This window comes from Gambusia affinis, linkage group LG14 (assembly GCF_019740435.1).
Source record: "Gambusia affinis linkage group LG14, SWU_Gaff_1.0, whole genome shotgun sequence".
Classification (NCBI taxonomy): Eukaryota; Metazoa; Chordata; class Actinopteri; order Cyprinodontiformes; family Poeciliidae; genus Gambusia; species Gambusia affinis.
In genome coordinates this window covers 16033556-16048240 of record NC_057881.1, presented here as the reverse complement: position 1 = coordinate 16048240, position 14685 = coordinate 16033556, and the positions used below count along the sequence as shown (strand labels likewise).

At 38.5% G+C, this 14685-nt stretch overlaps 1 protein-coding gene across 1 annotated transcript in view; it reads right to left on the bottom strand.

Moving 5' to 3' along the window:
• csmd2 (CUB and Sushi multiple domains 2) overlaps positions 1-14685 on the bottom strand; it is a 248851-nt gene that overhangs the window by 93675 nt on the left and 140491 nt on the right. The window contains exons 13-21 of the mRNA XM_044138720.1: positions 12156-12338; positions 10728-10918; positions 10363-10498; positions 7233-7427; positions 5394-5532; positions 3221-3408; positions 2236-2424; positions 1555-1671; positions 936-1151 (exon numbers count right to left, since the gene is read on the bottom strand). Of these exons, the coding sequence (XP_043994655.1) occupies positions 936-1151; positions 1555-1671; positions 2236-2424; positions 3221-3408; positions 5394-5532; positions 7233-7427; positions 10363-10498; positions 10728-10918; positions 12156-12338 (1554 nt within the window). The remainder of the gene's footprint in view (positions 1-935; positions 1152-1554; positions 1672-2235; positions 2425-3220; positions 3409-5393; positions 5533-7232; positions 7428-10362; positions 10499-10727; positions 10919-12155; positions 12339-14685) is intronic.

Genomic DNA, 14685 nt, shown 5'->3' with positions numbered 1-14685 from the left:
TATCATTTTGAGCCAAGTTCTTATCAAAACCATGTGATCAGGGTACTAACATGGCTTTTAAGTCACAACACCATTTCCTGCTTAAATGCAACTAAATTATCTCTTCTAAAACCCATCCCTACACCAGCCACCATTATCAGCCAACACCAGAATGAGAAGGAAAGAATAAAGCAGAAAGACAGAAGTTGTTTGGATATGCTGGAATAGTCTTCAGTTCAGAGTGAATCCAGGGCACCTACGCTGACAAATCATGTAACTATTTAGGGTAATGCAAGCAGAATATTATATTTACTAAATTTTTAAGTCACAAATATGAAAATAAATCAAGCAGATGTAAAAATTTTAACTGGAACACGCAAAAACTACAGTGTTCCTGATCGTCGCTGCCATTGTTACTAGTTATCTCAGCTTTGCAAATCCTTGAGCAATTCCAACATCACTTGAATGCCTCAAAATGTACGACAGATTGTCAACAATGACTTGTTTATAATTTTCTTGACGTAATTCTACCTTGTCAGCTTGATTCTTGTGTCCTTTTTGATGTTATCAATCCTAATACTGACAGAAATTGCTCATTTTTCTTCAGTGCAAAACATTGGAAATTTTTAAATTGTGCCAAATAAATCCACACTTCTGTTTTTTTTTGGGGAGAAGGGGCGTTTGTCAGGATATGGTGCAAAATAAATAGCTGGGTAATATCCTCCATCTTATTGGTTGAAAAAGATTCAACCTCAGTAACAGCGAGACACTCTATATTCTTCCCAGGCTTATCTGTTAACATTAAATAAGTTGTCTTGGTATAAGCAACATTTTAGTTCAAGTTCTTTAATCTCCCTTCTCTGTGTGACTCTTTTCTACATAATAAGCGTGGCTCAGCACATAGTGTCCCAGTTTCCCTCCCTCTGGTTAAGAGATAAAATTTACATTATTCTCACCTGAGAATGTGATGTTAAATCCCTCGTACGAAACAGAGAAGTCAGAGAGAAAGCGGATCTGCGCGGTGTAGTTCCCGAACAGGCCCGCGCTTAAAGGAGGAGGCAAGGTGGACCCGGTCAGTCTCCAGAGCGGCTGAGAGAAACTGCCGTTCTCGGTCACCAGCAAATGGTCATGTGGACTCTCGAGGTGAAAGGTGTGGAAGCTGAACTGTACACCTGATTTAAAGAAGAAGAAAAAAACCCATTAGATAAATATGTTTTCTTCATTTTCTCTGGGTTAAAGAAAAGTGATGTGCTCCTTGAAACCAGTTTTTCAAAAATGTATTCTGGAATGAAATGCTCCTATATCTTCTTTGCCTGTTATTTATCAAACACATCTGCACAGAGTGAGCATCTGCAAATGAGGCTGTGTCAAATTGATGTGAGAGCTTGGCCAAAGGGGACATGACTGGAGAGTCATCCCATGGCACCGGAGCCTCAGGCCAACCTCTCAGCACTCTACTCTTACAAAGACAGCTTGTTCGGCAAAATAAAAAGGCCACTCGGTGGGGGTAAATGACACCGTAAAGGAAGTTCAATGTGACTCCTGCATGTTTTGACATGGATTTCCTCTGCTAACCTTTTCCGTGGGAGGTCTCGATTGTCCACGTGCAGTTCAAGTTGTGTGGGTAGAAGTCAGGAAAGCCGGGAGAAAGGATGGTTCCGGTGTTGCCCTGAATATAACCGCCGCACAACGCTGACAACAGAGGCAGGGGGAATCGGGGAGGTGGACATGAAGATGAGTTTCCTGAAAACACTCCCAAACTGCTGTTATTTGCCCTCATGCAAAATGCATTTAAAAAGGACATTCTCTTCAAGACTGAATAAAAGCAAAGAGAGTGGTATTTACAACATTAATAGAAAGCACAAACATCAATATCGTTCTCAAGAGGCGAAAAAACACAAAAAAAACAGTGTATATACGCGAGAAATATACAATTCTTAAAGGGGATAGCGGCTGGGGAGGGACATGTTATTGCTGCAGCATCTAAAACATTTCTCAATAGATTAGTCCTTCCAAGTGTAAAACAGGAGTCATTCAAAGAAACCTTCTTATCTTTTATAGATTTTCTAATGACTTGGTAATATTTAATAAAATAAATCTGATGCAATAAGAAGCAAACGCTGAAATCATGTTTCATTCATAAAAGCTCAGTACAATAAATTCTGCTATAATCCCCCCCTTCACCATTTGTGACTTGGGGGGGGAAGAAATCTGCCAGGCGACTCTTCGTTTCTAGGTCAATATTAAGGAGCGTACCATCACAGCTAGGCAGGGGGCGACTCCACTGGAAATTAGGCTCGCACTCTAAAGGCTCGGCGTCGCTTAGCGTATAGCCGGCGTCGCAGCTAAATGTCACCAAACCTCCCACGTAGAAGTCGTTGCCGTGCCGCTGCCCGTTCACAGGGATGCCGGGATCCACGCAGTGGTCTGACTGCAACTGCAGGGCTGGAAAAGGAGAGAGACGACTGATCAGACGATCAAAAACGGGCGAGTGATCAAAACAAAAGCACCATAATTTAAATTTAAATAGGCAATTGCAAATGCTCTAATGAGGCTTAAAGAATTTTGCTTAAGATATGTCACGAGACGCTAAAATCCTTCCAAATAAATTATTCACATATATACCCATTATTCCCCTCAGCAGACGTGAACCAGTAAATTCTCTCAAAGCTATTTCTCCCCCTCCTCTTTCTATACTCTCTGCTATGGCAAGGCTCATAGTAAATAATTGAAGCTGAACAGAGATTTACCCAAAGTGAAGGTTTAAAAGGTTACCTTGTGTGCCATACACGGAGGAACGAAAGTAAGATTGCCCAGAGGACTAAATTACATGATTAGCGAAAGGCTGGTGTAAGGGTAAAAGGTGTAATTGCAGGAACGGGGTGCAGCCTGTAACACACTCTTTAGTTAGACTTTGGCAGTGTGTGGGGGTGTGCAGGCGCGTGTGTGTGCGTGTGTCACAGTAGAAATTTCTGACAGAATCTTCAAAAACCATTCACATCTAAATTAGAGGTGTTTTGTTAAGAAGGGGTTTTTAAGTGACAAAGGGAACAGAGAATTATTCTTGCACCCAAGACTAAGTAACATTAAAAATGCAAAGAAGGCCGCTGCCTTTGATTTGGGCTTCATGTAGGTATTTGATTCACTCAGGCTATGAAAGGAACAAAAAGTAAAATGAATCACATCCTGTTTTATCTGGATGTACATTGGACTTTGTAGCATCACATGCGTTGGCCCTTACTCTCATAACGTATGCGGAAGCCGATGTCAGAGTGACTCTTGTCGGTGGTAAAGAGCAGGTAAAGGAAGTTTGAGGTGCTGATGAGGAACTGCGGAACCTGGGTACCCTGGTAACTTCCAATTAGAGGTGAGGAGGGAAATCGGCCATCCCGCACCTCGAGAACATCATAATTGACCTCAGTTCGAAACCTACAGGAAATCAAAGGAAGACAAAAGATTGTCGGTGTAAAAGAATCAGGCCAACAGCAGAGAGAAAATGTGGCTATGTTTTTGATAATATTCCCGTTGAAATGATGACTCAGTCCACTACATTATCAATACTCATTTCTTTGTATTTATAATGTAATATATTTCAGGTGTTTTGAAAAGGATGAGGCTCACAGCTTCACAAAGCATCCGTAATGCTTAGCAGCGATCATCAGGTGTTTGTCTCCCTTCTGTCATGTTTGTGGTAAAAAAAATAAAAAATTTAAAAAAGCAGTATGACTCAAGTACACAGTTTCAGTTAAAGTCCTGAAACAAAAAGGCTTGTCTTCAGGTCATAATAAAAAAGAACAACATTTTTCTAAAACGCACTTAAGATGGATGTGTGCAATTTACTTTCCGTTAAACTCTTTTTTTGTGTGCGTGCACGTGAGAGCGTGTGCAATTTCTGTTTTTGTTGCCGCAGCCACTTCATCTTCAAAGCCATGAATAAATAGCCTAGTTTCAGAGCCGTGTCATCTAAATGAAATGGTTTGTGATATTTTATTGATGCTACATAAAAATTAAAGAGCAACAAACATTTATGGAACATTCGTTATGAATAGGATTCTATCGCAGCAGGAGCTTGGATAAGATGGGTTTGCAAGGATGAGTTTTACTTAAAACATTTAATGCAGCATTTCATCCTACAACTGTCTCTCTGTGTGTCCTTTTATTTCAGAACAAATTGCCTCCTCTTCCAGCTCTGTGGCCGCCATGTATGGAGGAGTGGAGTTTATATTACTGAGTGCAGATGGTTAGGGTTGTGAGGTCAAATTTATGGTCAAAGCATTTTTGAAAGACCAGTATAAACAGCTTTAGCATACAGAAGTATGCTAAAGTGTGTTCCAAACAATGCAGATTACTAACAACTGCAATGCACTGTGTTGTTTAGAACACTTTACAGTCTGTTTGTCTTTGCCAAATTTTTAATGACAACTACTTGTTGCTTATTCGCTCATTGAAAACATAACGTGTACGTTTGCTTATTAGGTATTTATGGTATCATAGCATTATAGGATTTTGCATTCTAAGCAAATTTTATAGTAATTCCTTGGAAATTTAATGTTTTTCACAAAAAAATATATTTATTCAAGCTAAAGAACCTTCAGTCAGGATGAGAATATGTTTTTTTTTTCACCTGAAAAGATTTATTGTATGTCCTGCCTGATCAGTGTGTGCAGTCCAGCTGAAGTAACTGTGATGACATACATACTCTTTAAGACTGGAAACTCAGTTTAAATAACGTGACAGTTATTTAGAACCTAAACTACCTCTTTAGGCGTAGTTTATTTATTTAGTCTGGTTTTGAGTGCAAAGAAAGGTGCTTTTAATTGCCGAGGCACAAAAAGCAATTAAGTTAATCAAATTAAGCTTTCCTATGAAATTAGAGTGCTCATTACCTTTAACAGTGACAAATTAACACAAGGTAGGGTAACAAAAGCTGAGGCAATAAAGTGCAATTTCCTCTTTAAGCTAACTTAATAACAGGAAATTGTACATCCTACTTTCTAGGCCTTCGGCCTCATCTAGATGCCAGATTTGGACCAGTGTTGAAATTTAAATATTTAGAAAGTAAGCTTAATCCAGAGAGAGCACAACCAACAACCACAGGATCCAAAATGGTTTTGGTCCATACGTTTTGGTACCAGACAGTGTAGAATAACAAGACCTTCCTAGTGATCAGGTCTGTTTTTGTGAGGGAAAAAAGAATCTGCTAAATATGAGATATTTGTTTATAATCAGTGTTTGTATGCATGTGCTAGACTTGTCACTTAAAGACCACTAAAAGCAATAAAAGGAAAGAGTAGATAAAGAGACAAACACAAGGCAAGCTGCCGAAACCGAGAGGCTAAAAACAAAAACATCCCGGACTGTTTAGAGTGGATAAAACGTCGGGGAATAAAGCGGTTGCTATCTCGGTGACTCACTTGTCGAAGATGATCTTGATGGGATAGCCTGGAGGAGCCTCAATGATCCATTCACAGTTAAGGGCCTCCTTGTACAGTTCTGGCCAGCCAGGGGAGAGAATGATCCCACTGGGAGCCTTCAGATCTCCTCCACATGGAGCTATCAGCGGGAGAGCAAGAAATGAAGAGCGAGAGAGGAAAAAAAAGACAGAGGCTGAATTATGCATGTCCGTCCTAGGTGATGAATGACGAGGTCTATTGATGATTTCTCGCATTAGCCGGGGCTCCGCCCATTTCCTTTACTGCCACTCTATATTTGATGTAAACCTGTGATGGCTCATTTCAAGGTTAACCATGTCTCTTGCGAACATGCTTGCCACTCTCCACGTGTCTGTGTTTAAAAGCATGCGCGTTCACGCAAACTGCTCTCTTGGTTTAAATGCCTTGTAAAATGTTTCATGCACGTTGATCTTTATCAGGAATAAAACCAGAGCACACAACATCTTCCGTGACTTGCAGAAAATAAAAATAAAAAAACACTTAAGCACACAAGCCTCTTCATATTTCTCATCTTTGTTACAGCTCACTTTACCAGGCATCGCCGGCACCGCCTGTCCTTAACTGGAACTCGCAGAAATGGTGGAGTTCCTGTTGCAGTGCCAGCTCCCTGATCCCTCTCTAAAGTGGAACGATTTAATCAGTCGGCTCAACATACTGAAGGACATCTATGAAACGCATTACGCTACAAAAGCAGGGGTGAGATAGACGGTCTCAAAGGAATATCAAGCTGCTGAGAAATGCAGAGGAGAGGGCTTGCTTTAATACTTGATTTTCTTTTTGAATATTACAGATAGTGAACTTGATTAGCTCTCTTAGAAGTTCTGTCATGTCTGCAATCACATTGATTTGTTGCAGATGTCCAAGAAACCTTGGTAAATGCTAAGCTTTATCTAATCTTTGCCAGCTATGCTGGTCTTTTCTGGTTTGCTGGAAATAGTTTATTGATTATGAAGCCACAGAGGGGTAAATTGAAAGCTCAGCAATCTGCATGTAAGCACAGCATGTCCGCTGATTCAGACGTTTGGGAGGAGAAAAAAGCCTCTGGATGAAGCAAAGTTTCAATATCACATGACTTTAGATGTACAGTTGTACACTTTATTTTGATCAACAAATGACTAAAGCTATTAAACATTTAAGAGATGTTATAGAGACTTTAACATTTTAGTCAGCAGACTAATTTACCATTTTGTTTGTTAAGCTGCATCAAAAGATGTCCAGATTACGGGACAAAAGATCGTTTTGTGCCAGGAGGAGTTCAATTTGATGGCTCCTGCTGATTAGCTCATAAAACAGTAGTTTACATGTATGTAGTGTGGTAAAGGGTCAATTAACGGCTCTGTTGTTTTTCTGGACAAAGTTCATCAATTGTGTTCCAACGTCTGCTACACATAGACTTACCAATTCTGGAATGGATTTTCCAACAATTAAAAGTGATTCCCAAACTTTTCAGGTTCTGACACACAAAAAACAAGACACAATACCCCAAACATTCATTGAGTACTGAGAAAGGAAAGTGTGATGCAGGGAATTTCCAACATGTCTGTCATTTTAATGCAGTAACCAGCGTCTACGAACTGTTTAGTGTCGGTTTTATACCAAGTCTTTTGGGAGTGTGAAAAAAATTCCCTTCAGAATAAAGGCCACCTTTCAAAAGGTTAAACCAAAGATGATTATTATAGCAACAGCTATTTTGTATTGGCATTTAAACTCCCACCAAATTGCTGATTTACGTTGCCAGAATATTTTTTCCACTCTGTGATCGAATAGCATGTAATCCGACCCTGGTTTCGCCTCACTTACCTTCACATCGGGGGACGGCGTTGTCCCAAACGACGTTCCCATCCTTCAGAATGCAGGATATGGTCTGAGAGCCGTGGGTCTTAACAAAGCCCTCTTCACAAAGGAATGAGATGGAGCTGCCCAGCTGAAGACTCTCACCAAAACGCTTTCCGTTAACTGGCACCCCTGGATCTGGGCATTCGTTGTGGCGAAAAGCTTTGGAAAATGCAAACAAGGAGGTGGTTAATTTGGAGGGTCAACAAAGGTGTGAGGAGAGTGTTATTGCCGTTCACTGAATAAAGCATTTTAGCTCACAGCATTGACATAATTTACTTAAAAAATGATTAAAAAAGTATTCAGATGAATGGTTTTGTCCATACACATGGAGGTCTTGATTGAAGAACTTAAATTTGGTGTGACTGTTTCCAGATGGTTTTGTTTTTATTCATTTTATTAATAACTCGCCTGAAAAATATAGGGTCCAAGATAACGCATGAAACAGTCATTTCTTGTTATTCACAACAAACTTGTTCATCATTATTTATAATATATTGTACAATGGATACCTTAATTTATGTTTACTTTACTCTATCGTGCAAAAAACTAGATGACTGCAGTAATATTCCTATATCTAAATTTTTTGTAGAGATGCATTTAAAGATCTTCCCCACCGACTAATAAAAAAAAACAAACCTAAAATAAAAACAGGCAAAAACAGACACCTTCACCTATTTATCTTTTTCGATTATGATTATTTATTTGCGACATGTTCGATGATCTCATTTTTCTGTGGGAGATCACAAGATATTGATGAAAGATGCTTGGCAAAACCTTTTCTCTTTTCAATTAACTATAGGCACTTTGCAATGTGAGCTTAAGTTGAGAGTGAATTAATTTGTACTTAGTCATAAAGATTTGCTGTGATGCAGTGATTCTAGGGGATGCACAACCACATGGCCATGCAGATTACTTGCACCAGATGACATCTACTGAGATATTTGTAAAGTAAACAAAAGGGGACATTGTTGTCACACCTTTAGAACCCTATAAATCAGGCTTTTCAATAAAATTCAAGTGGGGACAAGATAGAAAGACCACGGCAGTGCGCGGCCCTTGAGGAAGACTCATAGCCCCGGAAAGAAGGAACGTAAACAAATGCATTACCTGTCCTGCTATCTCTCTCACTCAGTCTTGTATACACAGCAATTGGTGACACATGTAGGTGTTGATGAATCCCTCTTTGCTAGCCAATGGACCCAAACAGAGTGCCAACTCCTCTTCATCAATCTCAAATATCTTATTTATTAAGGTGCCAGAAATTGCCTCAATACAGTTTGACATGTCCTTAATTAACAAGAATGATGGAAGTTGTGTGCTCAGCCCAATGACCTCCTAAAAACTCTCTTGCAGTCAGATGACACTGTTCACAGGAATAGAGTGTCATCTTCAATTAACATCTCCTGACATTTTTTCCACGATGCTACACTGACTCTTTATTTTTATGACTCGATAAATCATTCATTAGCCACCATGTGTTGTCATCATTATGTCTTTACAGGAATACCTGGATTTGGTCAAATCACAGAGCATGTGGGAGTCAGAGTTCAAAAGCATTCTTTCACACTGCAGTGTCTTAAAAAGAGTTGAGCAAAAAAAATTTTCATATTATGTCAAGATTTCACATGAAAATCTAAAAATTTTGGCATGTATTTGTATCCAGCTCCAGGATTATTACTATATGGAACCACCTTTTGCTGCAATTACGGCTGCAAGGTTTTTGTTTTTTTTTACTTTTGCCAGCTTTTCACAGCTAGAGAGAAAAATTGTTCCACTTTTCCTTCCAAAATAGCTCAAGCTCCATTATAATGAAAGTAGAGTGTCTCTGAAATTTAATTTTCTAGTCTGGCCACAGATTCTGACACATGGATGTGCACTGATCTAAATTATTCCATTGCAGGTTAACCTCCATCATCCAGTCTCACATGCTCTGAAACATCTAATAGCTTGTCTTGGAAGATTGAGCTTAAAACACATTAAAAAAAACACATAAAATCTTAATTTTAAATCATAGTAGTACACCCTAAAATATTGCCAAAACAAATGATTTTCTATCAAAACAGCACAAAAAAAGCCTATGCATGTTTTATTTTCAGTAGGTTAGAAAAATGTGACACAAGTCTCTGTCCATACAGGTCTCTGTAAATAAATCAATCAGACAGCTGCAGCTCATCTAAAATAAACCTGCCAGAGTCCCAAGCAACACCAGAAAATAAATCACACCATGCCAGTCCCTAAATACCTACATTCGCTCCCTCTGTGAAAGTGCGGCTTTTCAAATTGTCTTGAATGTTTATAACATGGAATCGTCTTGGCCTGAATTCATTTCTGAGATGGTGGTCAGGATTAATACTAAAGCATACTGCTTTTATCTTTTTTTTGTACAAAATTTTGAAACCTGTATTTTTTTTCCCTACAACTACACTGCTCTAATTCTTTGTTTTGGTGAGGGATACATGCATACATCATCTGTGCTTGTGACACTCCAAAATGTTTCCGAGGTCTAAGGGGTTTATAAGGTGCCGTGTTAAACAAGCGCTACCTTGAATACAGCCAAGAATCAGTAGTTTACAAAGTAGTGTTGTCTGCTAGATTGATATTTATTTGAGATATTGGCAAATTCAAAATTCAGGCTCACTGCACAATAGTGCACAGACAACAAACATGATAATTCTGCTGCCAAAATCCTCACGGTGAAGTATATCCATGAAATGGGTTTACCAGCATGCACCCTGTGTTTACTGTGTCTGACTATAAAAAGCATGCTGAATTACCTCCAAAGTTGGCAGTTAACAAAAATGAATTATTACAAGCACTGCCACAATGTGTCAGATAAGGACATTATACTTCATTTAGTATTTTTTTTTAATGTTTTGTGTTTCCTTAGGTGTGTTTTTGTTATATTGTGGGACTTTACAAAGAGCGTGTTTTTGATGCGGAAACAGATTGTTCAGTCTCCAAGAAACGGCACGGCGGTATGTGGGATGATTTATAATACCAATTACAGACTTAGGCGCAAATATAGACACACAAATGTACACCATCCGTGACAAACGTTAAGACTTATTTTTCTCTTCTGTTAGGAAAGACTTACTTGTAAAAGTGATATTGAAGCCTCTGTCCGTGTATGTATGGTCTGTCAGGAATTCAAGTCGGGCCACGTGACCGCTCGTTGTTATGGGGGGAGGCAGAGCGTCTCCAGAGAAGGTTCCCAGAATGGGAGATTCAGCCTGGAAAAGAAAAGATTTTCTGATGAGACCAAAGATTTTCACTTTGCAGAGAGGAGGGGAAAGAAAATATTGCACAAGTTTAAACATTCAGTCAAAACAGCAGGCTTGTAGTTATAATTGCACAGTGTGATTTTCCTAAAGACATTCACACATCTACAGATCAACACGAGAAGTGAGGCCAAGAGCTATTAAAAGAAAGCGAGGAAATTAAGACGTAATTGAGTAGAACCTTTCCGCCGTCCTTAATGGAAAGGAAGTCAAACTGTTTCTCCATGCTAAGGTCGTTGAAGGCCAGGTTGATTCTGCTCTCGGGGTTGGTGATGATGAGCCACACACAGTGCATGTTGTTCCCATATTCCTGAGGGTAGTTGGGAGACAGCAGGACTCCGGATGGAGTAGTAAAGTTGAAGAAGCAGGAAACTGGAAGAAGTAAAAAGAGACACAAACGAAAGAAGACATGAGGAAGACATGAAACACAATATCCAAGGAGATGGGAGAAATATATTGGATGTGTTCGAATAACCTTCTTTGATTATATGACAATATCAAATGGAAAATTTTTATGAATTTGTAGAAATGCATCTGGTAAAGAAAAAACATACTAAAGTCACCTAATAATTTAGAGAGGAAAATTAATTTTAAGCCTCATGATTTCTCGCTCACATACACACTTGAGAGCAGCAACATTAATCTAATACATCTTCCAAGTATAAAAAACACAAACAGAAAAAAAAAATATATAGCAATTTTTCATCTTGCCGGCTAAGGCATTTTAGACAGAGCTAGTATGGATTGTGTACACTTATGGGAAAGGCTTTATGTAACCCAACAATAAGTGGAATCCTCCCTGTCTACCAAATGGGAAGATTATTACTTGATCCCAGCAAACTCCAGTCAATGCCCTTTAATGGCAACAGCTCAATATCATGTTGTATGTCAGCGTCCTGAGTGAGACAGTCTGAACAGAGCACTGGCATGTCCACACGGCATCTACACCTGCTGGAGATCAAGAAGATTACTGGTATGTTTTTTAAAGCTAATTTTTAAACCACAGTGGCTAAAAAGCATTTCCACCACTTACAAATTTTATTACCATTTTATTGAAATTGCATAACTTATTATTTTATGTAATTAATGATAGATCAGCAATTATTTTAAACCATATAATTTCCACTTTGAAGTTGTCTCATAAAATGTCAACAATATATATTATTTATATTTAAAAATTAATTCAATGAACTTGACAATTTGTTAGTTAAATGTTATCTAAATACTCCTTGTATTAAGCCAAATTAAATTTTCACCAAAAAAAAAAGAAAAAAAAAAAGAATTGTTCAGCTCACTGATATTTATCACAGTTTTTGCCCATATTATTGTTGTTTAAAAAAATAAAACAGGGAACATTATCTACACGGTCAGCTCTCTCTTCCTGCGCCCCTTATCATTTACCTCTCAGTTTCTGTGTTTGTTGTTTATTGAGTTAATTAACTAAAAATCCCTCCCCATTGTTTCTAAATCCACAGTCTCTGCAAGACAAACTGTGAGGATAATCTCATTCTTTATTATGCAGCTTTCCCCTGTACTTATCTGCCCGGTATTTATTCACCCACATCAGTAGTTTACAAATTCACAAATTCGTCAAATAAAAATAACTTACAGACACAGCTGGGTTTCTTGGCGGACCACTGATTGTTCTTCTGACAGGTGATGTTCTTCTTTCCCACGAGTTCAAAGGCAGGCAGACACTCAAAGTACAACCTGTCCCCGTGACGAAAACCTGTCCCTTCCCGTTTGCCGTAGGCCGGAATTCCAGGATCCCCGCAACTGCCTTGGTCGATCTCTGTAGAGGGAGGTGCACACAAATTAAAGCACAGTTAAAGTAAAGTTCGAGTAAATATTATATATAAATAAAAACTCTCTTCAAGTTACTTGAATTTTATTGTCAACATCTAAGCATCTCTCTGTCTCATCTGACTGCAACTGCATCCATTCGATTACTGAGTGATGAATGTTCTCGCCTCTGTTGGAAAGTTGACGTGAGCACTTTTTCACTAGCCCACAAACACATCCGCACCTTTTTTGCACACACCTCTTTGCAAATTGCATTATCACAATAACGCATCGACCCTTCTTTCACTCGCTAGCTCTCTCGACTCTCCCGTAGTTGAAGATTGCAAAAAGAATTGCTGAGGCATCCTATTTAGGCGTCTGAACAGAGAGTGAATAAGCTCATCCATCCAGGTAAAAAAGATGGCAGGGCATAATATGATTTTGAGTGGCACCAGGGGTAATTCTTGCCATAGATCCATACTCAGCCCTAATGACGATCATAATTTAGAACACGTGATGTTTGGTGTTGTTTACAGGTATAGCTGTCCTTAGATCGCCTCATTTCAGTGACAGCACAACGGTCTTTACATGGAACGAGAATAAGGGTGAATTTTGGGTGATCCTCAGGGAAGACGTAAGGTCTGACAAGAAGATAAACCTCAAACATATTATATGATACATTAGAACACACAGATAGAAAAAAGTCACACACAGAAGATGTACAGTACAGACCAAAAGTTTGGACACAACTGTGTGTCCAAACTTTTGGTCTGTACTGTATATTTACCATATAGGGCCCCTACAACTGAAACACCAGGTAAGGTCCAGCTATTAAACATGAGCCTTTTGAAGTCTGTGAGCACATATAAAAGAGACATTTTCCACAACCTATGGTGCTTTAGTGTGTGTGTGTGTGGTGTATGACAAAACAGAGAATTACACAGCACTCAAAAGTTATGAAAAGGGTAAATATATATATAAATTCTTATCTGTTGAATCAGCCTTCCATCAGCTACTACACTGCAATCTCCAAAGGCCATACAGAACAATGGAACTCTGCTAGTCAAGGTTTATGGTATGGCCCAGAATCACATGCAATATCTTAAAACGCTTCAAACAACAACACCTCAACCTTGTTTCAGTAAGAGTTGAAGACCTTAGAACAGCTTCCCACTTTAAATAAAAAGCTGCTCAGGAGTCAGGATCACACTCCTGCTCTACAAATTAATGAGCTCTTAAAGTAGTAAACGGGCTTTCTGCTCCGATAAAGTGTGTTCTGTTTTTCTATTTTTACATTTTCTATTTTCTGTTACATATTGGCTTTAAAAAGAATTTTCTTTTATTAGCTTCTAATGTTTTACATGCATCCTGCTAGATGTATTCATAATTTGTTTATAAACATACTTTAGTTTGAGGTGGTTTTTAAATGTAGCTCTACTAATGAATAAATTAAGTGAAAAATAAGCACATAATCAAGCCCATGAAAAATATTAGGACTAAATCCATCAACCAACAGATCATTTTAAAGTCTATTTCTGTTTCAATCAGCTGTAACAAATATAAAGTCAACATGCACTATTTAAGAGGCTGTCAGTAGTCTAAATGCTAATACAGGAGCTAGTGTTATGAATAAAATATTTGACCAGATGCATAACATAATATCAACATAGATGGTGTTTAGCTAAAAACATAAAGGACAAAAGGAGGTTTCCCTAATGTCATACATTTTTTTTTGCAGTGCATGAATTTGCTTTAAGGTATAAAGACATGCCGCTGATTCATGTCACTCCATCATAAACGCTTGAAGTGGCTGACTCACCTAGAGACCTGCTTACTTGCATTAACACCTAATCATGTTTGCAAGCATTACATGCTCAGAAAGAAGGCCAGCGCTGAAGGTGTGTGACCTACGCTAAAATATGTGCACTGATTTGTCTGGATTTGCAACTAAACCTGATGATCAGGCTTAAAAATACAAGTAATTGAAAATGCTAATAAGATTTCGGTTGCTCCTATCGAGGAGGTGAAGTGTTCCAGAGTGTTTCTTCCCCCTTCATTAGGTTGAACTCATTGTTTTAATTACACTTTTCTTCAATATGCTGCTCCACCTTCCCTGTTGTTTTTTACTGATAATATACCATCATTTGGACCGGAGGAAAAGGCTTGATGTACTTTAGATAGAACGACGGACGGAGGCAAAAACAAACACTGGTTATAAAAGAAAACATAACCTTATACACATCTGCTTCTAAATTAAATTCTATTATATTTTGCAGCCAAGACACATAATAGAAATTATAATTAAAAACACTGGAATTAAGCATTCTGGCAAAAAAAAACAACAAACCCTGGTACAA